Source organism: Embiotoca jacksoni, unplaced genomic scaffold (assembly GCF_022577435.1).
Source record: "Embiotoca jacksoni isolate LCO1_2020_lvr unplaced genomic scaffold, fEmbJac1.0.p SCAF_26, whole genome shotgun sequence".
NCBI classification, from domain to species: Eukaryota; Metazoa; Chordata; class Actinopteri; family Embiotocidae; genus Embiotoca; species Embiotoca jacksoni.
In genome coordinates, this window is record NW_027185377.1 from 6,696,290 (window position 1) to 6,723,909 (window position 27,620).

At 41.1% G+C, this 27,620-nt stretch overlaps 1 protein-coding gene across 1 annotated transcript; it reads left to right on the forward strand.

Moving 5' to 3' along the window:
- The first annotated feature begins 478 nt into the window (after positions 1-478).
- On the forward strand, positions 479-26,218 carry cpxm2 (carboxypeptidase X (M14 family), member 2). Its single transcript, XM_069160402.1, has 14 exons — positions 479-947; positions 4,000-4,101; positions 9,199-9,308; positions 11,324-11,463; positions 14,456-14,540; positions 15,623-15,773; positions 16,771-16,859; positions 18,709-18,832; positions 19,006-19,202; positions 20,130-20,309; positions 21,259-21,556; positions 21,868-22,007; positions 23,004-23,103; positions 25,315-26,218. Exons 1-14 carry the CDS (start codon positions 665-667, stop codon positions 25,569-25,571), a joined length of 2,256 nt encoding a protein of 751 aa, XP_069016503.1. The 5' UTR covers positions 479-664; the 3' UTR covers positions 25,572-26,218.
- The last annotated feature ends 1,402 nt before the right edge of the window (positions 26,219-27,620 follow it).

Here is a 27,620-nt window from a genome sequence, read left to right on the forward strand (position 1 = left end):
CACTTTTATTGAAAGATGAAAAGGGCAGATGAGTCCATCTGTTTGTTTGGGAATGCATGTTTTGTGCCAGTTTGGACTTTGAACACACCCCTATGTTGACCAGGACACTTGTCTCTGCTTCTCTTTTGAAGACAAAGAGTTGGTTGATAGTTTCCCTCGCAGGAAAGCGGAAACTTGCCCCAGACAGAGTGGGAGGAGATGTAAATGAAACCAGATCCTGAATTTGTCAATTTATCCCTATTTTACTTCGACCCAGACCAATAAAATGATTGCAATGTGTCAGCAGTTTGAACTGCTCACACACCCTCTCTCACACACAGACACACACACCACACAAATGTTTTTTTTGAGTCACCTGCCAGCATCTAAAGGGGAAAACTGTAATTTCTGTCTCCCTGCCTCTCTCCTCTCTGCTCCCTCATCTCCTTGCTCGCTGCGAGTCTCCCTCCCTCGCTGCATTTTTCCCAGGCTGAGGCGTCCATGGACCCTCTGGCTCCGCTGCTTTCGTCAGCGACTTGGATTTCTTTGAGAACTTTGTGAACTCCTCGTGTTGGAGTGGGGAGGGAGAGGAAGAGAGGCAGTTGATGGGACGCAGCCCGGCAGCAGCAGCAGGCTCCTCTGGAGACGGCGTCAGGACTCTCAGCTGGAGATAATCTCCCAGGTCATGACGAGGCAACACCTCAGCGTCTTAACCCCACTGGCTCTGCTGGGACTCCTCGTGGGGTTTGCAGACCTCAGCCATGGCTCTGCCGGTGAGGATGAGGATTACTACATGCAGGAGCTGCTGACGAGAGAGCAATACAACCAGGTCCAAATGTTGGAGAAGCCCATGGCCTCGATACCTGATGGGCATGAACACCCCAGACAAAACCCTGCCAAGAAAATACCCAAGGGGAAGACAGACAGCAGCAAGCGGACTGATAAAACCACAGTGGATGCAAAATCAGGTAAATGCACTGCCATCTCTCAGGAGGACAATATAAAATAATAATAATGAAAAAAAAAACAATATCAGTCTCAAGCTTTGTTGTAGTAAAATCTGCTCTAAAAAAAAAGAATCTTATCATTACCATAGCAAATAATTAAAGATAATAATTTTGTAAATGTCACAACCAAATATTCAGACAGATATTTGTGTGGCTGCAAAATCTTTTATGTTCAGTTAACTTATGAGTCAATGTTCCGACTTTGAGTTTTTTTTAGGTAATTTTTTAATACAATTAATGATGCAATTATTTTAAATAACACCTGTTGTTCTGGCTTTTTTTTTATATATATCAGTGGATGCTTGCAGTATAATGTTGTTCAAAGCCTCACTCATGCTGTTTTATTAATGAAAACAGAAAGTTTGAGGCATCAAATTGAACCTTCATGTGCTCCTTGACTCCAGAGGAGCAGCTGAATTCAATTCACATGGTGATGGATGTGCAAGAAAAGAAAAGAAAAGAAACAACAACAAGGACCTCCAAGAGTAGTCCTCCTTCTTCTCCTCACTTCCCGGAATGCATATACATCACAGCTGTGTTTCTGTGTGGCTTCTGCACATCAAGCAGGATTAAAGGCTTCATGTGAGACAGAGGTCAGGGCTGCATTATACAGAGGTGCGGGAGCACATGTGAAATCCACACTTTCCCTAAAGCAGCTATGCACTGCAGTGCCGTCCTGTCCAGGCCAGAAATGGAATCATCTCATGCGGTAGCAGGTCTGGAGGTATGTTAGAAAGACAGCCAGGTGATTGGAGGACAGTAACAGGCGTGAGGGTGTCTGTTGGTTGGTGGCCGATAATGTAGAGCAGCTGCGTAGACAGTGACCTCATGTTTCAGGCATCTGGCTTCACGTGTCTGAGCAGGACTACCTGCTGCAGGTAGAAAGAGAGGAGGAAGATGATAACGTGGAAATATACAGAAATCACTGCTTCCCTTTGATTAAAGTTGTTTTTATATCTTCATCACTCTGCATTACATTAATAATATTGATTGTTTTGTGTTATTGGCACATGAATACTGACTGCAAAGACTTAAAGTGAAATGATTTTCAGCTTGTTAGTTGATGGTATAACTAAATATGGGAACTCTTAACTTCCACTATATAATTATCAATAGAACTGGTGAACCTAAAGCTGCACTGATCAATATTTGTTTTTACATAAACATTAAATCAGATGACTAGATGTAATGTAAAACTGGTCCCTTAGCACCACAAACCCACAGGAAATTATCACTGAACTCTGCCGTTCCCCTCAGCATTGTAGAGCATTTTATCACCTTTCTGCTTCTTGTTTTGCTTCTGCAGCTCATTACTTTTCGGTTCATTCTCAATGCTCTCATCTCATCATCTCCAGACAAAGTGAGCAAAAAAAAAAAAAAAAAACCTCTAATAAAACTGACTCTATTCAACCTTCCCAGCACAGTGTATCAGAAAGACAAATAAACTAGCTTGTGAACATGGCGTAGTGTCAAAGCAGCTGGCTGTTTCACAGATTTCCCTGCAGGAGTTGATGTCCCTCCTTGACAACATGTTCGCCATAACAACTTTAAAAACTAAAAGTTTTGGGATTCTAATAAATTGCTTTGTATGCTTTTTTATCTCCATTACCAAAAACGGTTTTGAGAAAGAAGCAGAAGTTTCTTAATGTAAGAAGAGGATCATTTTGTCTTTTATCAGATATGACAGAATGAAACCTGTGAGTTAAATGGTCCTGAACTTAGCTATAGTTGTACACAATATGAAAAACCTTGTAGTTTCCAAAGGTGGACGTGCAGAGTGAACTGAGAATAGAACTCTTCAGCTTTAGTCTTTTCGGTGATTATAGTCTGGAAACCCTGTTGGCATTAAGGTTTGCTCAGCCACTCTGAATGGCAAACCAATGAGCAATCAGTGGGGGTAGCTAAGTGCGATTAAGTGTTTGTTTCAAAATGTAGTTCCAACAATGCGGGCAGTGGTAGAGCAAGACGAAGCGATACCAACAGTTGTAGGAACGCTAGCAAATATCGAGGAATTGAACCCAGAGCAAGAACTATGCCCCTTGTATTATTAACTTGACATTACAAAGTTTGCAACCATGATTTACCAACACGGCGTTGCACTTTGCTCACAATGGGGGAGGGTTTCTGTCAGTGAGTTTCAGCACACAACATGCTTCATATGGTCGGTGCTGACTGGTTAAAGGCCGATCTAATAGTTTCAAAATTAACCTGAGGTCTATCTACGTCCATTAGGACACGACTGGGAACACTCCTCGTGGTCAGACTTATATATTCATGCAGTGAATTTTTGTCTAGTAATATCAGGCTCGGTCCGTGGTTAAAGTACCAACGCCTTCACTGCTTAAAAGTGGCCTATATAAGTGGAAGTGTGATTTTCTTGAGTTCACTTCACTATCCTTTGATCAACATCACATCACCATGAGTGCTGCCTGCACCACACCAACGTCTCTGTGACCATATGTGTCTGTGCTTTCTAAATCTGTTTCGCTGAGCCACATGTGCAGCTCAGAGCGCTGCGGAGGCTTTAACCTGTCCCTCGAATGAGATGAAGATAAAGACTTTCAGATGTGAGAGGGGTTGTTGTCATGTGGGGCCTATCCTGACCTTAAACTCATTCAAATAAAAAGCATACGCCTCACTTCTATCTTCAGTCCCTGGAATGCAACTCCCTGCCCCCATCCTTCCTCTACAGGGTAGTTTCATCATGGATTTGAACCTCGAGGCAGTTATCTCTTATATATTATCACTGTGTTAAAGATCTTCAATGACTGTACAAATTAAAATGCATATTTGAGCATAGGGAGCACAAGAGTTTAGACGTTTCAAATTGTGTGCCCAGAGATGATCTCTCTGTTCAGTCCCAAATCCTGAATCCAACCATATGTGCAGGACTTTTTTTAATCTTTTGTCAACACTGTTGCTACTCCTCTCTATGATGACAACTATGAATCAGCTATTTTAATTGTGATCCATATGCATGTCTTTTTCTTTTTAATGTCATTTACTTCTGTAGTGAAAACACCCAACAAAAAGGCAGAGAAGAACAAGAAGAGCCCAATGAAAAACCCAAACAGCATCTCAGAGGGAGATGGACAACACAACATGATAGAGGAGGGTGAGTGAAAAACAGATGACACTCACTTGTTATGGGAAATTCATGATCTCATAAAAATTCCTTTTTCCTCCAATGCACAGGGATTATTTCCCCACTTCCAAAAGAGTCGTTATGATGGGAAAAAAGAAGCAAACTCTCTCAGACATGAAAAATAGTTTTGGAAAGCATATTTTCCCAGAGAGGAAAGGTCTGGCAGTATAAGATGATGCTCTCAAGCGGAGTCGAGCCACAGAGGCACCAATGTCCTCTTTGCCGATGAGGCATTGTGTTTGGTTTCCATGGATCACAGTATATTTGCTAAGCCGAAGCCAAGATGCCCCAGTAGCCTTTCTGGCATGTCAAAGGATAGATTAAACTCGCTCAACTGAGTCAGTGCAAAGCGCATGTGCTTTCGCCTCAGACGACACAGTGTAAAGCATTTCGAGCATTATGGCAAGCCGTAGTTAATAATTTTGGGAGATTTAGAGTGGGTATGGTGGCCAGCTGGGAATTTATGTGTTTATGTTGAAGCAATGGTAAAAGAACATACCAAAAGAGAAAGAAAGGCTGCCATTCTTAATTTGTCACTGGGGAACCGGAGCAGAAAGTTGGATATTCTTGCATGTTGGAAAATGGGAACACCATGCCGACATGCCTGGCATGGCTCACACTGACAAAATGTGGACGTCTCCAACTTCCAAAATCATGTTTTCACGGCTGAAACTGTGACTCAATACCAATCTGTTTTGCAGGATTGTTTCAGCGTCTCCTGGTTGCATATGATGTAGCAGGGTTGTACTTTCAGGGCTCCAACAATATGCAAACATAGACTTTGTGTTGATCAGCAGCTTCATTGCTCACCTTCAGAAATTGTTTCACTTCCAAGATGTTAATTACTTGGCCAGGTATAGAAGCACCTGAGTGCCTGCTCCAAGCCCAAATTAAAACAACTGGGAGTTCATTAAATGGGGAGCCGTAGGCCAACAGGAAGTTTTTCAAAAGTTTCATCCAGCAGATGTTTCAACAGATCATTTATTATTCCCATCGGATGTAACAGAAATCTGTTGGCACCAGAGGTTTCCGCTCGGATGTCACAGTTTGTCACGTGCATTGTCAAACTGATTTGATCTATTTTCAAAATTGGGTTGCTGAAAAGTATAACTTGTACGAAGAGTTGCTTGGAAGCTTTTCTGTGTGCAGCTGTCTTGCGATGATTCAGGCTGGAGTTTGTCAGAGTTGAAAAAAGAAATAATACAATCTTCTTTTTACAAATGGAAAGCCAAAATCGTAATCATTAAAATGCAGTCTTGATCAATTCAACACACTGCGGTTTGATTGATCAATAGCAGCTTATGCTAATGTTTTTAAACTTAGTTAGAAGTTAGTTTGCTGATCTTCTGTCTTCTGTACTTGTGATACTGTAATTTGTAGTTCATCACAACTAAACATTTCAATGGTTTTATGAGAAATTGAAATGTGATACTTTCAAAGTTACAGCCTCATTCAAATATTTAAAGTTACAAAACACCTCTTCTGTTTAGATTGTTTTTACAGTGGTCAAAGCGTTTCCCCCAAAAAAGGGTTGGACACACTTTGTTTGGAAACATCTCAAAGCTTACAGCCCATAAACTTCATAATATGAATAAATTATACTCCAACAGTATTTCAATACCACCAAACGTGAAATAGAAACTTGTGACTGAACTTTGATTCCCCACTTGGTTTTGGACCTCAGCGGTAACAGTCCAAGTGGCCGAGATAGCAACGTACAGTATGAGGCCTCGTCTGTCTGTCTTGTCATTTCTCTTATACATTATTGCCGAAGCCAGATGCTGTTTTTCCTGCATGGGACCTCTGTGAAAGGATTGCATGCAGATGGAGATAATGATTTATGGCCTTGCAACATGGCCGGCACCCGTCGAGTTTTTTGTCTCCCACTTAACCTTGATCGTTTGCTTTGAGAGATGAGGTTGTCCCCAATATGTTGTGACCGCTACACACAGAAAGAGTGCTGACTTTATGAGTCCAAGAGGATTGTAAATATATCCACGCATGGTCACAAGTACAGCAACACATGTTTTATTGCCGTATAAAGTTACTGTGCATATTTTGCTAACAGCTCTTACCAGTGGCTTTGTGTCTGGCTTGTTAATCAACTTGTACTCTTCAGTTTAAAATCAGGATTTAATTGGGTCTCAAGCTACGTTTTCTTTATGCACCGAACATAAATCGTCTCATGCATGTGTGGATTTTGGATCTTTTTTTGGTCTGTGGTTTCTCTAAAAACCTTAGAGCATGCGATCGACAGCGTCTCAGACACATCAGGCCGGTATGCAAAGCCAACTTCCTTTATGCAACATGTATAAGATTTACTGCAGAGCTAAAATGTCCACCTTCATATGCATATTCTTTAAAAGTAAAAATCCACGACATTCTTAAAGAAACTCCCATCGTCTCTCTCTGTCCCTGTTTCACTTCTGGGTGTTCACTTGCGAAGGCAGTCCTGTCTGTGCGAAAGCGACATGTGGAGCATGTGCCGCATGTCCAAACAGACCGGTGCCCAATCGGAAATTCTTGCTCTGAAATTCCATTGCTGTGATTCAGAGAAGTCCGAAAAACAGCTTGATCTGACCCAAGGAGCCGTTGGGCCGCTGAGATTTCACACATCAGCTTTGAGATGTCCATTTGGCCCACACTGGACGATATCCATTGTAGCGTAAAACGATGAGCCAATCTCACACAAAGAGCTCTATTTAGTGAACACCATCACGGTGTCTGCAATCACTTAAATACAGGCTTTGGTTCAAATGAACTGCAAACTCCCTCCAGCAGCAACGAAAACACTTTTAGTGATGTGCAGCGTTCTCTTATAAAGACTTTGTTATGTGTGTGTTTTTCCCCCAAATAAAGACCGTGTGTCTTGAATGCAGCTGCTTTCCTGCCAAACCTTAGTGTCGGTGGGTGTTGCTAGATAATTAAGGAACTCCATGTACTCAAGGAGTTAGGTATAATTTGATTGTTGATATTGATGGCTGCTAATTACCATCACTGGTGCTGACAGTGAATATATTATAGGACTCAATGCATAAATTAGAATCATCCTTTTATTTAGGCTGTAAGAATACCTGCACAGTCATCTCCTACTGAATTTCATGAATACTGGCAAAAATTTCAGTTCTAAAAATTATTAGTAAACGTAAAAGAAATCCTGCCAATGTCTCCAATTCCATCAAGATTTAGTTGTGTCAGGATTTGTTTGATTTGCTTGATAAGACAGAATGACATGATTCTCTTTGTGTACTTGGAACAACTGGATCTGCTTTTGAAACAAACTTATAATGTTCTTATATCACCGACAAATTCCTCCTTTTGCAAGTCAAAACTCAAGAAACTGTATTTGAATGGCATGTTCCATGTTAAGACAAGGATAGTTTAACACTGTAGCATTTCTGCATGACTTAATATGTGGCCACTCAACATGCCTAGAGCAAGACATCCAGTTCACACATTGCAGCCTGCATCACAACCCATCACATAGAACTGTGACTGCCACCACATTAGGTATCAGTGGTGAAGCGGGACTTCACACTACAGTTCACTAGTCACAGCGACTACTTCTCAACCCTTAAAAACAGTTGTTTATCGTCTGCTGTGGCTCTGACAAAATCTTTGAAATTAACCCAAACGATGTCAGGAGACAAACTAGTAAACTACTAAAATTACCACCTCACAGTTAAATGTCAACCAGTCAAGACCTTGACCTTTGACTTTTAACAAAAAAACAGTTTTTTTTTTAGTTCGTTCTTGAGTACAAGTGAAGGTTTGTGCCAGATTTGAAGGAAGTTTCCCAGGATTTTCTTGAGAGATTGCATTCATACTAATGGGACAAACGTGAGGTCGATGTGACCTTTGACCTTCAATGTGCAGCTTATTACGCAGGGAGGGTCAATGTTGAATTGTGGGAAATGTAGGATCGAGCATTTTTGGGTTTGGCCCACAGAGAGAGATGAAAAGTGAGGATGTATCAGGCTTTGATCTTAACCTTACATACATGTCGACTGCGTTTGGTTAAAGCCAGTGATTTGGATAATGAGAACTGACCTTCTGGTTATCCAAGCTTGACATTTTCTGCTTTTAAAATCTGTTGATTTCAAAATCTGAAAGACTAAATTTAAACATTCATCATCTGCCAAGTCTATTATGTAACAAACAGCTCAAAAAACCCTTTCTGACATTGAAAAGTCTTCCCTTGATCACATTTGATATGTTTTAACCAAACCTTGAAAAGGTGCTTGACAGGTTAACAGCCGCAGCGGCAATTTCCCCATTTTCTCCCTTTCAGGATAATGATATTGCTACAGTCAGCTCAACGATTTAATCACATATTCAGGGTACAGTTAGATGGATATGATAGGTGTGCATTACAAAACGCAAACGTTCATAGCGTACGGCCATTAATCTGTGTCCAACAGATTAGCATAAAAGCATAAAGCTTGACACATTTTGAAATTCATGGCCGTTAAAACATGAAAGCCTCCGTCTAACTTAATTTAAAATTTACAGCAGGTTCACCGTTTATGGTTTGATTTTCCACCTTTTGAAAAATGGAGCTGTTTGTGCTCAGAAATGCACAAAAACTTGTGTTTATTTGTCTCCTTTCAAACTTGTGCTTAGGGTCCTGCAAGTGATCAAAGTAGCTGCAGAGGAGATTTACTTGATGACGTTTCCATCTTGAGTTGTTGTGTTGGGTCGAGAGCAAAGATGAAGAAACATCACCAGTGACGAAGGCTGCTAACATAATAATCACATTCTGCTTTTAATTGGGCATTTCACATTACGGGAGCGAAACTGTTCTCTGTTAACTAAGTGTTGACCACATTCTGCAGCTATTATTAGATCTTCTCAGTAACAAACGCAAAGGCTGGTGTGCCTTCTCACATTTGAGCTCACTGTGCAAAGTCTAAATTGCTCATTACTGCCAGAGTCAAGCTCTTCATAAATGCGGGGACTATGAGGGGCTACAGCATGCAGTGCAGAAAGCACAACTCTCCTGGAGAAATGCCACTCGTGATACATAACATTACCATCACTGGCCAATTTGTTATTCTCGTTACCTAGGATGCCCTCCCATGGGACTGGAGACGCTGAAGATTGATGATTTCCAGCTTCACGCTTCATCTACGAAACGCTACGGCCTCGGTGCGCACAGAGGTCGCCTTAACATTCAGGTAGGACGGCAAGTGTTGGGCAAGCTTACCTGAAGTGTTGGGGATTGCATTATACCCTGGGCTATCTCACCTTTCCTTTCGCTTTAATGTTTTCTTGAGCCGTTTTTTTGTTCCCCCCACGAAGGAGCAATACAAAGGAAATATCATCGAGAGATAGTATCTTTTAATTTCAGGACCAGTTTAAGTTCATATTTTAGGCTTCATGGAAAGATTCCAGCTGTGATAACTGTCATTTCCTCTGTTAAACGTAGATGAGATTATCAGTCTGTTTCAGCTCACTGCATATTTTAATACTCCAAAGCTAACTATAAAAAAAGAAAGTAATACTGCTGCCATCAAACCAAGGGCGCATCCCCAGACCTAATAAAAAAAAGGGCTGGCATCTGGGAGAGGAGGTATTTCCTGTTAGTGCAAGCTGTGCTTTGAGGGTATTAGCCTGCATAGAGTCTGCAGCCAGCCTCATCTTCTGCAAGCCGCACTGCTCCAAATCCAGCTGCGCAATTAATGAAACACACACACACACACATGCTCTTAATTCACTCACAACAGCAAGAAACACCAAAGGACAAAACAAGGGATTTGTTATTTTGTGTGTTTGCAAGTGCAGGGATCATAGAAGGACGGAGATAGCGTCCATTCAAAGGCCAATTATCTGAAAATCAGGGGAAACACATAGAAAGCAGATGTTGCCTGTTGAATCGGGCCCGTGTCCAGTGAGCTCGGTTTGTTTTCCCTTTTTGGAGCCGCTACAGTTTGTTTAGATTGCACACACCATCAGCGCTGGAATGAATTTAACTATGTCTTTGTCTTGAGAGATACATGGAGGCAGGAAATCATGAAAAATAGAGATATTGCACTCTTTTTTCTAAAGTAGTAATTCATGTTTCAGTCCATATCCTGTAGCAAAAATACATACAGTGACAGACAATCATGTTATGGTAAATAATTCATGATCTGCACCTGGATGTGGATTGGCACCTAAAAGTAATCACTCGTTCCTTCGAGCCAAAAACTTCCTCCATTATTCATTTACATTTGTACATGAATCAGAACCTTTACGGCAGGAAGCTACTTGCAAATTACATCCATTACTGAACAATAAACTTACACATTCTGTGCATAAACCAGAAATTTGCTTCAAGGCAGCTGAACACATGTGGCTGAAACAATCCTCTCCCAGCTGCATGTTAATTAAAGTATCATTCATATTTTCTTTTCCTTGTCAAACCCCCATTATGACAAGAAGGCGGATGAGCCACTCAGTTTGTTTAACATACACAATGACCTTTGACTCACCGTTGAGGTTAGAATATGTAAATGTAGATGTGTCAAGCCGCTTTCTTCTCTGCTTAGATCTTTAAATGATTAACTGTTCTGTTTAAAAAAAAAAAAAAAGAAAAGCATAATAAGCGTGGCGTACTTCAAAAGAGACCTGACCGTTACGATAAAGAGGCCGCGATATTATGCGCTGTAGGCTCTAGTTCAGTATGTCATTATAATGTTTGAATTTCGATGAAGATAAACAGTGTGGCCTGTCAGCATATATGAGTGTGAATGTTCACACGTCTTGCTCTGAGCCAACAGTGTCAGCTGGTGCAGTGCAAGCTTTATAGAGTAGCATTCAATGTATCGTAATCGGGCAGCTGTTGAAAATTCGTCCTCACGTTACAATAAAAAAAATAAGAAATGCTGGGATTTGGAAAGAAGCTCCGTCAACACTCAGGCATTTTTTTTTTTTACAAATATGTTTTGTGCTCGTTCCTGTAACTTAACCTTATTGGCATTATTCTGCTCATGATTCAGCCTGATTCTTATCTAGACAGAGAAGCAAATCCAAACAGCTCAGCCTTTGTCGACTTTTTCATACTTCATTGTCTCCACTGTCAACGCTTAAGAAGTAACCTTTAAGAAATGTATATCCAGGCAGTGTGTTGTGCCTGTACACACCGTAAGTGAGTCGGCATTTACATCTGGAGTAAAACTTGCGCTCCACTTGGCTGTTTTCTGGCTTGCAGGCCGGCATATATGAAGATGACCTCTATGACGGTGCCTGGTGCGCCGGGAGAGATGACCCGCTGCAGTGGTTGGAGGTGGATGCCAGGAGGCTCACAAAGTTCACCGGGGTCATCACACAAGGCAGGAGCTCCCTCTGGTCGTGAGTAGGAACCCTGCAGACTTGCATGGAGAGTTGCAGATGATTAGCTAACGTTGCAGGGGAGGGGGTGGAGGGGGGGGGGATTGGGGCCATGGGGTGCTTTGTGCAAGGTGGTGGAAAGTTGGTTTGATACATTTGTGCCACTTATTTTTGGATGAACAGCGACCTCCAAGGAGCTTTTATAATTGAGCACATTTAAGAATAAATTATCTTTTAATCTCCTGCCTTTTTTTTGTTTTGTTTGCTTTGCAAAGGTCTGCCAATGCAGGCATTACTCTTTGCATTAATCACTCATTATAATTTAAGTCTTATAGTCTAGTCCATAAAGAGAAGAATAAAAGCAAGACACAAAAAAACAAAAACAAAGTACAATGCCAGAAAATCTAATTACATATGGCAGGAAATTCAAAATGACTACGATTAATGAACAATCATTCATAGAAGGAGACAAACAGCAATAATTGTTCCAGAGCTCCAAACGTCTCTTGGATCTTCCTTTAAACCCATCTGACATTTTTTACTTCACAAATATAGACAAAACAGGCTCTTCAGTTATGTCCACATGGCGCCGAACCTTCACTGGTGTTTGGCCTTTTCATAAGTCTTTTCTTGATCCCCTCAGTGAGGGATTAAGGATTTATGACTTTGATTGATTGGAGTGCAGCTTGTTTCTTTCATATCTCTTAAAAAGTCACTACACCATAAAAAATAACAGCACTGTAAGCATGGTCATCATCACACTCAGATGAAGAGGGATGAGTGTTTTGGGCCCAAACTAATATGGTTATTGGGACCCAGTGAAAGACACAGCAAGTTTAAGTTTTACCCTAAAACAAACACCGATTTATTGTTCAGTGTGTAGAATTACTTGAAGGGGGTCCTTTGACAAATACTTTTTTTAAGATTAAGATTTGAAACTGAATCTGGCCATCCACCTACGCCGACTTTACTTTATCATAATATTTGACAACTTTTAGCCTTTGTACTTCTTAATTGGAAAGGGTGGCACAGACTTCTGGAAACTGTTTCGTGTAATCAGAGAGCACGGGGAGACACTTTATCAGACTGTGTTTGTAATTTTCCTTGAAGGCCGGTGCGATGTGAAGGCACAGAGGACTCCGATTGCCTGAGACAGAATTTCTCCGCAATTAGCTCTGTAGGGCATGTAACTGTCTGCGGAGCTCAGGGGCTCCTGTCTATAACAACACTTTAATTAGCAGAACTGGGAATTCCTACCAGGCCGGACCAGCTCAGCATTGATGTCTTTATCCAAAAGCAAGAGAGACGCTGCCAAGCTACATCCAGCACACTCTGGGTAGAGCTCCGTTTGGCATGATGGGACGTTCAGTCATCAGTGAATTATTTTTTTTATGGGCACAAATAAAAAGCATTGTACTGGTGCTTTACCTTTCTGGATTCTATATAAACCATCTTTAAAGGACCAGGCTGGTGTGTTTGCAGGCTGTAACTCTGTAACTACATCCCCTATATATTTATACTTGTGTTTGCAATTTCATGCTGTACTTTTAAAAGAAACTTTCTTGGATAGCCATTTGGATCAAATTAATTTCCATACAGTGTAAAAATCTGATGTTCACCATTAGGGATTTAAGTCAAGTCTGCATTTATAAGGCTATATTACTGTAGCCATAGTGACTCTTTTTTTTTTTTTTTTCTAAACCACAGGCTGTCAAATATATAACTGGATTTAAAAAAAAATTTTTTTTAGTTTATTCTGTTAACTATTCAGAATATTTTCGGTGTAACACTCACATTGGTTGATAAAAACTCAAACTTTTCAGAAAGGATACAGAGGATTTTTGCCAAAGTGCCCTCTGTTGCATGATAATTCAATTCATAATTGCTTTTAAAAGTTGGCACGGTGCAACTTTGACAAAAGTTCATGCAGATTTGATGTTCACTGTGATGGATTTAACTAAGTGAGCAAGTTTCAAGAGTGCACTAATAGATTGTCAAGATGAATGGGGACCAAGTGATGCCTGGAAAGTCGGGAAAATAGATTGAAATTACTAAAACACAACATGGATTGTTGAAAACAGGGCCACAAAATCAACTAATGCTTTATTACCCGCCTTGGTGGATATGGTAATTGATTGGTTCAAGTTCTTCTTTATTAAATTAACAAACAAAAAAATATGCAGCTGTAAATGTAAATGTGGAGCTTTCTTGGGACTCTTGTTCTGGCCTCACTTGCCAGCAGTTCGATAAAACTTGTCATCACAGCAGTTGCCGGGCCACCAGCCTGAGTTAAAGGGCAGCTGCCTATAAAACAATGACAAAATTTAAAGTTTATTTTTCTGTATAGATTAAACAAATGAGATCTAATGTGTTAATTACTGAGCTTCATGGGTGCTGCTAGGTTTGGATTAAATCCAAAACTGCTTTCTTCTTTTGTATTTGTTTTCAAGATAAGCTAACAGGCTGCTGGCTCATCTCATATACCATACATATGTGGCAGTCCTAACATTCTTGCCAAGAAAATAAGTTGGTGAATTTCTCAAAATGTTCTTTTGGCACTTACTGGTAAAAATATCTTGAATTTAAAGCATTGCACTTTGTTGGTTGTAGACCACTGAATCACCACCGACGTTTTTTTTTTTTACATTCACCCATTGATTCAAATGAATAAATTAATGTATGAAGTGAAACAAAAAGGCAATTCACTGTGATTATCAGGCTCAACTTGACCCAGTTAAAAAAAAAAAAAAACGAGTGAGAAACCTCCCTTTTGCTCACATTTCCAACCTCGAAGTGATAAAACTCTCAGCTGACAGTTCCTTTATAAATTCCTTGACCTCCTCTCCAGTTGTACAATTTGTAAATGGGTTTTAGGCCCTTGGAGAATTTCAATGTGTCTGGATGGGTTGCTGAGCGACTTCTTCGCAATCACCTTGGTGCTCTATTTGCATTGAATTCAGCCTGACAGGATGTTCTTTTTTTCCTTTCTCTGACTTTCTCATGACGTTATCAGGAGTGACTGGGTGACCTCGTACAAGGTCATGGTCAGCAACGACAGTCACACATGGATAACGCTGAAGAATGGCTCGGAAGACTTGGTGAGTAACAGTCATGACATTTAAAAATAATTTTCTCCTGTATATCTATAGGTTAAGCGATTATATTCACTCTGTAAAGCTTTCGAGCTCAGGCATTATTATTCTTACTTTCCAGCTACATAAGGACTCTTGTTTCATGCAGCACCGGTTGAATGGAAGCAGATAGAAAAATTAATTCTTGCTTAAGAGCAATTACAGAGGGAGATTCAGATGCCTGCTTATTTCCAGGCTTAATGAGCTGAGAGGCAATAGTAAATACTGATGATCCTCAAGCAGATGGGAACCTCATCCTGGCTCGTTGTCAGAGTTGCGCCTTTTTTCTGCACTTGATGTAATTGAATAGACAGAAACCAAATACAGCAAACTGCTCACCAATAAGTAAAAAAAGAAAGGAAAAAAACGAGGGGGATATATAAATAACCCCTTCATTGATGAACAGGCAAATCTGATTAGGTTGATTATAAAATCATATGCTCATTCCTCCCAACACGTCCCAGTTAATGATATTTTGGTGTAACTGCACACTGCTGATGTCATCACTGTGGGAGATAATACCCCTCCAGTAATTTAGTCCCTACTACAAGCTTCCCTCTCACCCACTCGCCCACCTTTTGTGCCAAATGCCAAACTGCTCTGTTGGTCTTTTCAAATGCCAAAAGGTGCGGAGAAGAACTCCAAGTGTAGGTTTTGAAATTTACAATAAACTCCCGGTAGAATCAAAGTTGAGTGACAAGGCGCAGGTGCACGGATGTGTTTGTTTAGAGTTTTTCCATGATATTTTCTTTGTCTTTTATTCCATTTTCCAAATTTCCAAAAGCTCCTAGAGGATCTACTGTATGTTCTGATCTTTATTCATGTTAAACTTTATTAGATTTATAGGCTGATTCTGAAAATCTGAGAAAGACCAATGGATGACAATTAACATTCTTGGCTACGATTGGTGCATTTACAATTGTTAAATAAAAGCTATTGTCCATTCGAAATATGTTCTATTCAAAACTTAAATAAGCAACAGTTCACTTCATAAAATATTGTGTTCACGGCAGATTATTCACCGTGACTGAATCTGTTTGCCTCAGTAGATATTCAGTGGTAACAGAGAGAAGGAGATCCCAGTCCGGAACATCTTCCCAGCGCCTGTGGTGGCTCGATACATTAGAGTCAACCCTCGCTCCTGGTTCAACAGTGGCAGCATCTGTATGAGAGTGGAGATCCTTGGCTGTCCTATGCCAGGTGACGGGTTTGTATGGACAAAGCAGACACATGAAACTTTAAAAAGTCAGACAGGAAAAAACGCAGGGCCTAATTTTGGTTTTATGTGCTGAGGTTTTGAACCAATTTTCCCTGGAACATTTTGTACTGAAAAAAATAAAGCGTTGCACAGCACAGGTCTGCAGAGATGATCCACAGTAACTGGGACATTGTTTCTGGAAAGACAGGCTGCTGCTGCTGAGTTATTCATGTATAATTGTGCATGCCAACAGCACGATAATTAAATAATAATTTCCTTCATTTTGTTTTGGGGTTTTGGTGGAAACCTGTAAAGCAGATCTCTCAAAACATTGGCACAAAGCACCAAAACTTTCTGCATGGCTTGATGCCTTTAGAGGTAAGAAAGGAAATGTGTTTCTCAGTCATTTTGGCGAGCTAAACATTAACCACAGAAAAGAAAGCAGGTGCTTGGTATTTATAGTCCTAAAACACGTGCCATGACTGATCATTCCTTCCTTTTTTTGTCATTGAACCCGGTATCATGGCAAAGCGCGAAATAGACACGCCTGTCCACTACAGTAAAACGTGAGATAGCCACGGTTTGGTGTGAAAGTCACACGTTTTCCTGCAGTGGAGGAAAATGAAACCTACTGCATGCTTTGAGCCATGTGATTTACAGAAAACTGAAACTTTGCAAAAACACATGGTTGGGTTTAGGGGAAAAAAAACATGGTTTCGAGCCTCATCGTCTGATATGGCAGTCTGTGACTAATGCCTCCAAGCCACCCCTCCTTCCTCGTAATAACGCCAAAGATTGTTCTTTGTACACTTACAAAACGTGTAACTTTCACGCTTAGACAGCCCAACGCGTGGCTATCTCCCGTTTTGCTGTAGTGGACGGGCGTGTCTATTTCACGCTTTGCCGTGATACTGGGTTTTATTACTGCAAAAAAAAAAAGAAACTAAGCCGTCTCTTTTCATCTCGGAATATCAGTAACTGTATGTAATCTGATTCCAGATCCAAATAACTATTACCACAGACGCAACGAAGTCATAACAACGGACGACTTAGACTTCAGACATCACAGCTACAAAGAAATGAGGCAGGTGAGTCGCAGCGAACAGACAACAGTAGGTATCAGCCCGCTTTCTTATTCAGCAGAGACCAGAACGCGGAGAAATAAAACATTTTGTGTAACTGTGAGCCAACACCAGTCAAGTTGTGTCCTTTGCAAGAACAAAGTGTGCAACAGAACAAATGAAGTGCGCCCTGCCAGTCACATGAAAATGCATAAAGCATCTCCTGGGTTGTGTCATTACTTATTCATATAGTTGTCATGAACAGAGGCCTGTTTGTACTGAGAAGGAGGACAGCTGTATTTGTCACTGTGTACACTGTGCTTCAGTGGTCGTGATGGCACAAGTGCTGTGGCTCCTAATCTTCTGTAGTGTAGCTGCTCCCTGTCCCACACAGTTGACTATATGTGTCCTGAACTGCTGTTTAGGACGCCCACAATTAATGCTCCAAATGTTTGGCTCATTGTAAAGCACCCGTTTTTTTTTTTCTAATGTGGCAGCCTGAAATGCTACTGCAGGAATATCAAAGCACATTTCTTTCTTTCCCGCTAAAGCTAACGTAGGTCACATAGGGTATCCAGCCTTTAAAGGCCTTCACAAAGAAGGGTAGGGCTATTTTTAAAACTTATTTTCTAAAGTCTTTTCACCCCCGAAAATGCACTTCTCCATTCAAGTTTCGGGTATCGTACCTCCTCTTCATCAGTAGCAGTTTAAATAGTGCTGTGCCACAACTTTAAAGTGAAAATACCCAATTAAGACTTCTCAAATAAAGTACACGCCCCACGGGAGCAGTGAAAAAGATATCCCTTGTAAAATTTAATACTTTTTTAGATTACAGCTGATATAATGTCGTAGCGTTGGGAATACTGATATTACCAGAGCATAGACTGTTAAGAAAAATGATAGTTAGGAGGAAAGGATGGACAGTTTCTGCATTCCTCACAGAGTAAGATGTTAAATTTACGGCTCATCCATGCCAAGCGGCTTCTCTTCAATAATTAGCCCAAGTATAGTTTCTACATGAAGATTAAAACATAGTCTGTCCTATCCAGTTTTATTATGTTTGTATAAGAAAGGTGGGATATGTAAAAATATCCATGCCTTTAAGACAAAATGTCCTACATTGATTCTGGTAAATACGTCCAGGTATATTTATCAAGGGAATGCTGTGCTTTATTAAATTGAGTGGAGGTATTTCACTGCCGACTTGTAACCCTTTATTTTATCAACCAGCCAGACGTTTGTTTACTGATTTACTTGGTTAGAAAAAGTCAAGATTAAATCCAGTCTTAATTAAAACCCCATCGTTCCGGTTAATGACTCCTCCAGCAGCTGGAAGAGCGAGTAAACACAGATTTCTGGCATTAACTCTGTCACTTTACTCAACAGCTGGTTAGTCTTTTTCCTGCTGTGCTTCTTCTTTGTGTCACCACTCGTGCCCATACAGCTAAATGATAATTGTTACTATTTTAATCTATGAGCCTGTCTCCGTAATTACCTTGAGAGTTTTCACACAGTCCCCCTCACAGGCTAGAGTGGTATTTAATAAGGCCTGTGACACAGCACTGGTGATATTTATTTTGAAATGTTCAGTAACATGGAGGCTATTTTGTTCTGTTGTGAGACTACAGGTATCCACCATTGAAATGAAGACTAAAAACTACAAAGTGTAATTTTCATGTGTCAAAATAAGCAGCAAGTTTAACCCTAACCATGTAGGTCTACATGTTTTTGTTTTCCTAAAGCACTTGACACTGATTTAACATGCTTTGCTGCATATCAGGTTGGAACCTAACGGTTGAACTTGTGGTTCACATACTTTAGGTCAGTTTTTAAACGATTTCTCAAGAGTTGATGCTCCATTGTTTACCCTCCACAGCTTATGAAGGTGGTGAATGAAATGTGCCCCAACATCACCCGGATTTATAACATAGGAAAGAGCTACAGTGGCCTCAAGCTGTATGCCATTGAGATCTCTGACAACCCAGGAGAGCATGAAGTGGGTGAGTAGTTTGTAGTTTACACAACGATGTGGTTTAATGCAACAAGACTTTATTTTATGTAAAAACAAGACATCACACCGTGTTCCCACCAGTGTTTTTCTCTGTGTGGCTGTTGTTGCTGTGACTGCATAATTGATCCCTCGTCTCTCCCTTCTTATAAACCTGTTGACCAGGTGAACCGGAGTTTCGTTACACAGCAGGTTCCCATGGTAACGAGGTGCTGGGACGAGAGCTGCTGCTCCTGCTGATGCAGTTCATGTGTCTGGAGTATCTATCCGGCAATCCACGGATACGTCACCTGGTGCAAGAGACCAGAATCCATCTATTGCCATCTGTCAACCCCGATGGGTACGAGAAAGCCTTTGAAATGGTAGGTCTGCAAGACAGCTATTAGTGACCTCGCATCACGAGCTGGCCTCGGGTGAAAACAGCACCATATCTGCTCGGCAGGTCTTCTCCTGATAAAAGTGGTGCAGGTGCATGATGGAAAATTAGTTTGAATGATCTGATGAACAATGAATGCAAGTGGGCTGGAGTGCTGCAAAATACCTCTGAAACACGTGTCGTTTAAATCAGGTGCAGGTTGAGATTAAAGGCCCAGTTGTAATGAAACACACGCAGATAAAGACAAGACGGAGAGCTACAAAACAAGCCTGACAGTGCTCGTCATTAGGAAACTTGTGTAAGTGCTCTATACATCCTGAAACGCTTTGTTTCACAAAGGCACCAAACAACAAATTTTCACATTTGTACACGTACATGCACGGTGAAAAGAGATGAGCCTATTTAACCATGAGGCCTATAGAGTGGCAGCAGACAGGCCTCTCGTCTCCTTTTTTTTAGCACATGACACTCTTTCATGGCTGATGCAGTGATTCATGTTTTTCTAAGAAATATTTTCGATATTGGCTTGAATCAGATGACTTTGTATAATGTGGAAGGGTCAGTAATAGTGTAGAGAGTGCTACATCCACTTATAATAAATGGTCAGCTCTGCATCTCTGCAACTCTTGGCCTCTTTTGGCTGATTGTTTTGGTAACCTGGCTGCTCCTAATCAGGATGTTGGAGCAACTTTCCCCATCTGTAACGATGAGGTCGCCCACCCTGCACAGGAAACTCACATCCTTGCTTGAATCTGCAGTCTCAGAACCTTCAGTTACTATCCAAAGACTATAGGTAAGGGTTGGAAGGTGGATCAACTGGTTCCTTCTGCAAATCAGACAACTGTGTTCCGACTAAAATCTATCATTTTCTCAGAATTTCCTACATATTGTGTTTTTGTTTTCTGTTACACAGGGTTCAGAGCTCAGCGGCTGGTCTCTGGGTCGATGGAGCAACGATGGAATAGACATTCACCATAACTTTCCCGATCTCAACACGATTCTGTGGGAAACTGAGGCCAAGAAGTGGGTTCCTCGCAAAATGTTCAACCACCATGTTCCCATCCCAGAGTGGTACCAGAGCAAAAACGCCTCAGTGAGTCTTACTGACTGTTACATAGAATTTGTATGATATATTCAATTTAATGTGGAAATTTCAGCATCTCCACAGATGTAATTTTCAAACTGGGGTTTTCCAGAAATACCACATATGTATGTCAAAATGTAGGAGCTGCAACTTAAGAGAAATGTAAACTGGAATGCTTTTAAAGTCCTCCACACAAACATTTCATTGTCTGCAATTTAAATGTTGTCTTCCATGTGCAGCATCTTCGATAATGTGCCATTTAGTTTGCTGTGACTTCACCTCCGGGTGATGAATCGTGACACTGTTCTCTCCACTTGCACCTTCTCCAGTATAACAAACAAATTTCACGGTGGAAATCATCAGCGTTTTGAAAAGGGTAAAACCGTCACGAGGGCACGTCAGCGCCATCTATTTTGGGAGCAGCGTTGTGTGACGAAGAGGCTGTGAGCTAAAATATACCCGGCAATCTATTAAAAGCTCAGCCTCACGAGTGTTTTGACGTTATGTGAGCCATGAGTGAGTCACACAGAGCCTCCAGAATAGATGCTGCAGAGCTGGGATCCCCATCCGTTCTCACATTTCTGTAAAACTGTTCCTGCTTGCATGGCTGACTGACTGACTGACTGACTGGGCCGAGCATTGCTTAGAGAGAACAGGGCTGGCGTATGAGCCCAAACATCAGGGGCAATTTGATCAATTTCCTGATTATAACGTGAAAATACAAGCCACTGGATGCAAGCTGGTTTGCAACCTCTTAATGATTATTTCAGAGTAACAATTAGTGAAATTTGTTTACAGTGAGGATCGTGTGAACGGCCTCTTTGACAGCTTCGTCACTCCCTCTTGAGAGCATGTCGAGGGGAAATTGTTTTTAGCACGAGGGAGTTAATTTAGCAATCAAACTGAGATGATTGCACGGATCACATTATCCACCCCTCTCCCCGTGTCCCCGCCGCAGGTTGCCGTGGAGACACGATCTCTGATAGCATGGATGGAGAAGATGCCCTTTGTGCTGGGCGGTAACATCCAGGGAGGGGAGCTGGTGGTGACCTTCCCGTACGACAAAACCCGCTCCCAAGGGGTGAGCAGGGAGTTGACCCCCACCCCGGACGACCACGTCTTCCGCTGGCTGGCTTTCTCCTATGCATCCACCCACCGCCTGATGACTGATTCCAACCGACGGGTGTGCCACACGGAAGACTTCGCCAAGGAGGACGGCACCATCAACGGAGCGTCCTGGCACACTGCAGCCGGCAGTTAGTGTCCATATCTGGCTGAGTGTTTCCTCTCTGATCCCAACACTGAATTATGCAGGATTTCTCTGCTCAGCTCTGAGCCTGTGAGCTGTAGCTTTTTTTAGCCTATCTGCATATTCAGTACTGAGCCCCTTTCGCGGCTTCAAAAGTTTCTAGATTATAGCCCGAAGCATCGTGTACGAATTTGAAAGATAAACAAACAATGAAAGACAAAATTAAGAGCGTTTCAAAGTAAATAAGTCGACACTAAGTAGATTAACTTCTAACCTAAGATTATGCGAGCCAACAGATATGTCTGTCTTCCTTGGCAGGTATGAATGACTTCAGCTATTTGCACACCAACTGCTTTGAGCTCTCGATGTATGTGGGTTGTGACAAATTCCCTCATGAGAGCGAGCTGCCTGAGGAGTGGGAGAACAATCGCGAGTCTCTTCTTGTCTTCATGGAGCAGGTACAGAGGCGAAGTATAGCCCCCGCAACTAACACATTTCAGTACACTCAAGAAAAACACGTGTACATACAAAAAAATAATACATAAAGTCACATAAACACAAGCTTTTTATTGTTTTAAAGCTATTTTAGGAATTTGTTCCTGTTATTCTTCTCACGAAAGCACAGACTTAAAAGTGCTGTATCAACACTATGAGCTGAACATATAGAATACAGAAGAGATGTTAACTATCGGACAATTAAATAGGTGTTATGGTAAAAAAAAAAAAAAAGAGATCCCCAAAGACTGGGTCTGAAATTTGTTGTAAAAACAGACAGGAAACCAAATTTAATAACTAAATCCTCTGAGGGACATTTCCCATAAATGCCTGTCGCTAAGAAAACATAAAGCCTGAGCTCAAAAACAAACAAAAAACACAGGATGTGCGTAATGTCCCTTTTTCCTGACCATAAGCATGTATTTTTTTTCAACCTGAGGCATCTCGCACGTATCTATGAGACACCAAGGGGTTGAGACAAAACAGCAACTTTTGCGCAAAATGACACAATGTGTAGTTTTGACCCCCCCCTCCCCCCACATACACACATACACACCATTTGCCCTGTTAAAGCAACTGCATTACATCTCAATACAAACTCAACACTTCCTGTTTCCATTTCAAATTAAAAGCCCCCGAGCGTCCTTCACTTCAAAACAAGCCTTTTATTTTGAAACATTCACAGGAGCCTATTTGCGACTGAAATCGGACAGTAACACTTCAGCTGATAAATCCATAACATCTGTTGAAAATAATCTGTGTCAAACTTGCCGCCGTAAGAACGGTAGTTCACAACCTCAGAAAGAGGCAACTTAACAGCGCAAGTTCGTACATGTTCATCGCTGGTGCCTCCTGGCACTTCAACAAATAGCGCTACAAACCCAATTGTGTCAAATAATTCGGTAGATGTTGATGGAGGAACCAAGATTCAGACATGGTTTCATGTTTTTCACATGCAGGTGCATCGCGGGATCAAAGGTGTCGTCAGGGACCTGCAAGGTCGTGGAATAGCTAACGCCATCATCTCTGTGGAGGGCATCAGCCATGATGTTCGCACAGGTACACTGCAAAGCATTTCATCAGATCCTTGTGTGTGAACGTGTTTATTTTAAACATGTTCACATGAAAACGCTGTTCAACTTACAGGCTGTCTGGTTGCAAGCAGCAGTCCCTGTCTTTTTTTTTTTGCAGCATCTGGGTATTTTTTTTTTCCCTTCATCTGAAATTTGATGTGAGTAAGCTGAGATTCTGCAATCAAAGCAGAAGAAGCTACCTCAGGGTGCACTGACTCGACTGTCTCTACACTTCAGCCTCTCGCACGAAGGTAGCATTTCATTGTGAGATGGAATAAAAAGGAATAAACAAAACCAGGTGATTTTTTTTTTTTAGCAAAGCCGCAGGTTGGAGTCTGACTCAGTTCACAGTCGTGGCCGGTGCTGTCGAGGCCTCCTGCTCTGAATTTGACTATCAATTGTGAGTCCTCAAGGCAATCTCTGCTGATGCCTAAGAAATGCGGGCTTCAAAGCCAAAGTAGTTTTCACTTAGAGCATGAAATCAAATGTCCAAAAGGACATTAGCCATTATTATTCCTGGAACTAAGTACAAGTCACTGCTTCCTTTTAGAAGCCATGTTGTTCTCAGTTGCAAGTCAAGAAAGATTTTCAGCTAGTTATTTTTTAAATTCCACCTTTTGAGCAGATTTGCCGTGAAACTGCGACCCTTCAGAGACTTTTGCAAAGAAGTAGTTACTGAGAAGACAGGGCAGAGCTTTTCTGCCAGCGATACATTGATTTCTAAAACCAGACAAAATTCATTAGCTTATTGGTATTTTACATTTAAGCATTTCAGGAAACGATTAAATTCCCTTCTGCCACCTAAATGTGAGTGATGTGAGCGTTATGTCCGTGTAAGGTAATGAATGTCTCTGCTGCTGATCGACAGTTGACCCGAGCAGACCTGCCATCATATTTCATTTGTCCCTGTGGTTGTTCAAACGTGTCAGGTGGGTGGATGGATGACAGGAAGGTAGCATCTCTGTCGTTTTTGTGAGTGAGTCAAAGGCTTGAAAATAAACCACAAGCACACTCGTGTATCCAGGTCACATAAAGGCAGCGCTCAGCATAGAGAGCCTGAGAAAATCCGACGTGACAAAGCAGAGCTATTTAAAAAAAAACACACAAAAAAACACGAGTATAGAACTCCTCCCTTCTCAAAAGTAGAACACAGAGAACTCTGCAACATTTATTTTCAGCTCCAAATGAAGGCTTTTAGAATATTTATTTTATTTGCCACTGTTGAGTGAGCTGTTTAAATTCAGATTTCTAGGACAAAGGTTCCCACATCGCTGCTGTTGCAAAAGTAATGTGTGTCTGTTATGCGTCTAGTGACTTAGCCAAAGTTTTATGTTTACACGGTCCGTTATAAAGCTTTTGAGGATACAACATGAATGGTAAAATGAATTGCTAATGCTTTCCACGAGGAAAACTAATGCGATCACATGCATGACACATGTTTACCACATTTTGTAATGATATCATGGGGACAAATATGTGGAAAAGTTTTTACATGGGAATCTACATTGGCTTCACACACTACAGCATGAAAATGTTCCAAAACCGCATGTTTCACATTTGCACAATCACACGTATCATGTGGTCCCATGTCATTTTCTACATTTTTGCACGTTTTTTTTCCTGCAAAGACTAGTAAGATCAATTTCTCTATGAATGAAAAAAACAGTCAGCACAAACTGGGGAAAAACTTTTCACTTCGTCTCAAGGATCACCTGATCAGATTTTAGGTGGTCAAAGGTCCTCATGAAAACATTTGTGGCAATAACTCAATAATGAATTTGCTAATCATGACAACATTTCAGACAAATGTTTAATTGGATAAAATGATGAAGTGATGACATTTGATATCCAAAGGTTAAAGGTCAACTTCACTGTCGTCGTCATCATGTTCTGCTAAAAACCCTTTTCTAGCCAACAATTAACATCATGACTCAGAAACTCAATATACACAGTACACAGGTACACACAGACAGCTGAGTATTTGAATACCCGGTCAGATCTTCAGTATTTGCTGTTTGTCACATTAATTTGCTGTTCTGAAGATGTTTAATGTCAGACAGGCAGCGTGTTTTTGCTGGACTTCTATTTTGTAGCCTGGAGCTCAATGTAAAAACTAAAGACACAAGTTTAACGCTGCACTTTCCTTGCAACCCAACAACAAAAGTGCAAAGCATCTGTTCGCTGTGTGTCTCTTCAGCTGCTGACGGTGATTACTGGCGCTTGCTGAACCCTGGAGAGTACAGAGTAACAGCCAGGGCCGAGGGCTACAGCATCACCAGTAAGAAGTGCGAGGTGGGCTACGAGATGGGCGCCACCAGGTGCGACTTCACCATCGGCCGCACCAACTTGTCACGAATCAAGGAAATAATGGAAAAATTCAACAAGCAGCCCATCAGATTGACCAACAGGCAGTTCCAAGTTCGCAGGTCCAGAGAAAGACGTCTGGGGACATAATGACTGCCATAGGAAGAATTAAAAACAAACATCTGCTCTGATCAGACTGGGGTGAAGTCCAAGCTGAGGTTTGGACCCGTGTAAGATTCCTCCTGAGTGCTGTCAGTGGAATTATTGTTTGGAGACTGAAAATGTGGATTAATTTAAAATGGGGCGCTCGATTCGATTTTTGGTTTTGGTTTCATCCCCAGAAAACAAGCTCTCTCTAACTTCACCGTTGTCATCTCAACTTTTCTTCATATCCACGGTAGTTTTGTCTTCATCAATAAGAAATATGAAGACATTTACCATCATTCCTTCTCACATCAACGCTACATAGTGCAGATAACAGATCATAATCACGCTAGAACTTATTTTTTTACATAAAAGAAAATTAAAATACAAATTACAGATGAGGAATCTTCGTTAGCGTCTAATTTTAGCCACTGTGAGGAACTGCCATGAATGTCATTATGTACATACTTATTAACTTATCTTATTAACAGTTACGTAAACCCCTGCAAAAGCTTTATAACCTGCACTTGTTTAGTGTTCAGTCCTTAAAAAGACTTGCATACTTAGTGAACTGTTGTGTGTCATTGATTAATTTTTTTAATAAACATTTTGCTTTCAGTTACTAAATAAAGACCATATTTGCACAAATTGAACCTCTTTAGCTGCTCATGTGTGGATTTTACTTGTTAAGCACCGAGACTCCAATCTCTATAGGTATCACACAGAGTACTGCAGCACAAAATATCGGTATTAAGTCATATTATTTCTAATACTATTATCTCTTTGCCCATTTTTGAATCATCTTAGAGTAATGCTGAGTCAGGCACTGCCAAGACAGTGACGGGCAGAGACACCAAGAACTGAGCTTAAAAAATGCTCATCGGGAGACCTACGGGTGAAGATACAAAGGCTAGTTTTTTTTTTAATTTTTATTCTACAGTCTATGTCATTGGAAACTTTTCCCCTTCAGCAGACGAATGTGAAAACAGTCTTCTAGTTTTAAACTCTGCTCAGTGAAGCTCAAACCTTCAACGGTGGGAACAAAAAGAAAACGATTTTTTTTTTTTTGCATGGATTTAACTTAAAATGTAGTTACCAGAGCTTCTTAGAGCTCCATCAGTACCTCCTCCAGAGGTGAAAGAACAAATTACAAGACATACTGTGGGCGAATAAAGACTCATTCTCTCTTAAACGTTTTTTTTTTAATTTATTTTTTTGCCACTAATCTCCGACGACGCAACAGGGGGTTGCAGTTTATTCTTGCATCCAATGGCTGACAGAAGGTAATCATTCCAGTACAGTGCTAACACTGACAGGCCAACACCTACGCTTAAATCCATGGACTGTGTGAAGCATTCAGCCCATCTAACAGCTATCCAGAAAGATCAGGAACTGATCATAACTGATCACTGGTCATACAGTGATAAAACCTTAGCAGTGACGAGCCATTAGCCATGAGGTTATTTGAATATGTATGAATAATTTCAAGTCTGACTTTACATTCCCTCCTACTTGATTGAACATCCCGTGATGTAAAATAAACTCCATTTCCATTCCCATAACCGGGTTGTAACGACTGTGGTTCATTTTAAGCAGCATCTCATTCGATTTCCGCTGTGGTCGGATTGTATCTCGGGAGTGTCAGAGAAGAAAGACTCTAACTATCGGAGCTCTGCTGGGGCTTTTACAGATCACTGTCTTATTCTGACAACAACACCTGCCTTCCTTCGCTCTGGCCAGCATACAATTAGAGGAAGACCTCCACCTCATCTCTCCCTCATTCCTGCTTCCAAAGGTTATTGAGAGGAGGCTCACACACCTGCCATCAGCTCGGAGCAGTGGAGAGTATAGGAGTTCATATTTCAGAACTATAGGCAGCTCTGTACCATAGTGGGTGACTTTGAATGTGAAACACAGGAAATGAAAGTGATACAAAACAGTGGGTGCTACATATGAAAGGATCTTGCTGGTTTTAAAATCACTGAATATGAATTAGAGAGCATCAAAAGAACACCATGTTTTATACCTTACAGACGACCAGTGACTTTAGGTCCT

What these genes read in the sequence shown, in the direction of transcription:
- cpxm2 (XM_069160402.1), top strand. Translation starts at nt 665, where the DNA reads ATGACGAGGCAACACCTCAGCGTCTTAACCCCACTGGCTCTGCTGGGA. An exon ending in GAGGTCGCCTTAACATTCAG is followed by an intron (nt 9,309 to 11,323) that starts GTAGGACGGCAA and finishes TCTGGCTTGCAG; the next exon opens with GCCGGCATATATGAAGATGA. An exon ending in GCTACAAAGAAATGAGGCAG is followed by an intron (nt 16,860 to 18,708) that starts GTGAGTCGCAGC and finishes TACCCTCCACAG; the next exon opens with CTTATGAAGGTGGTGAATGA.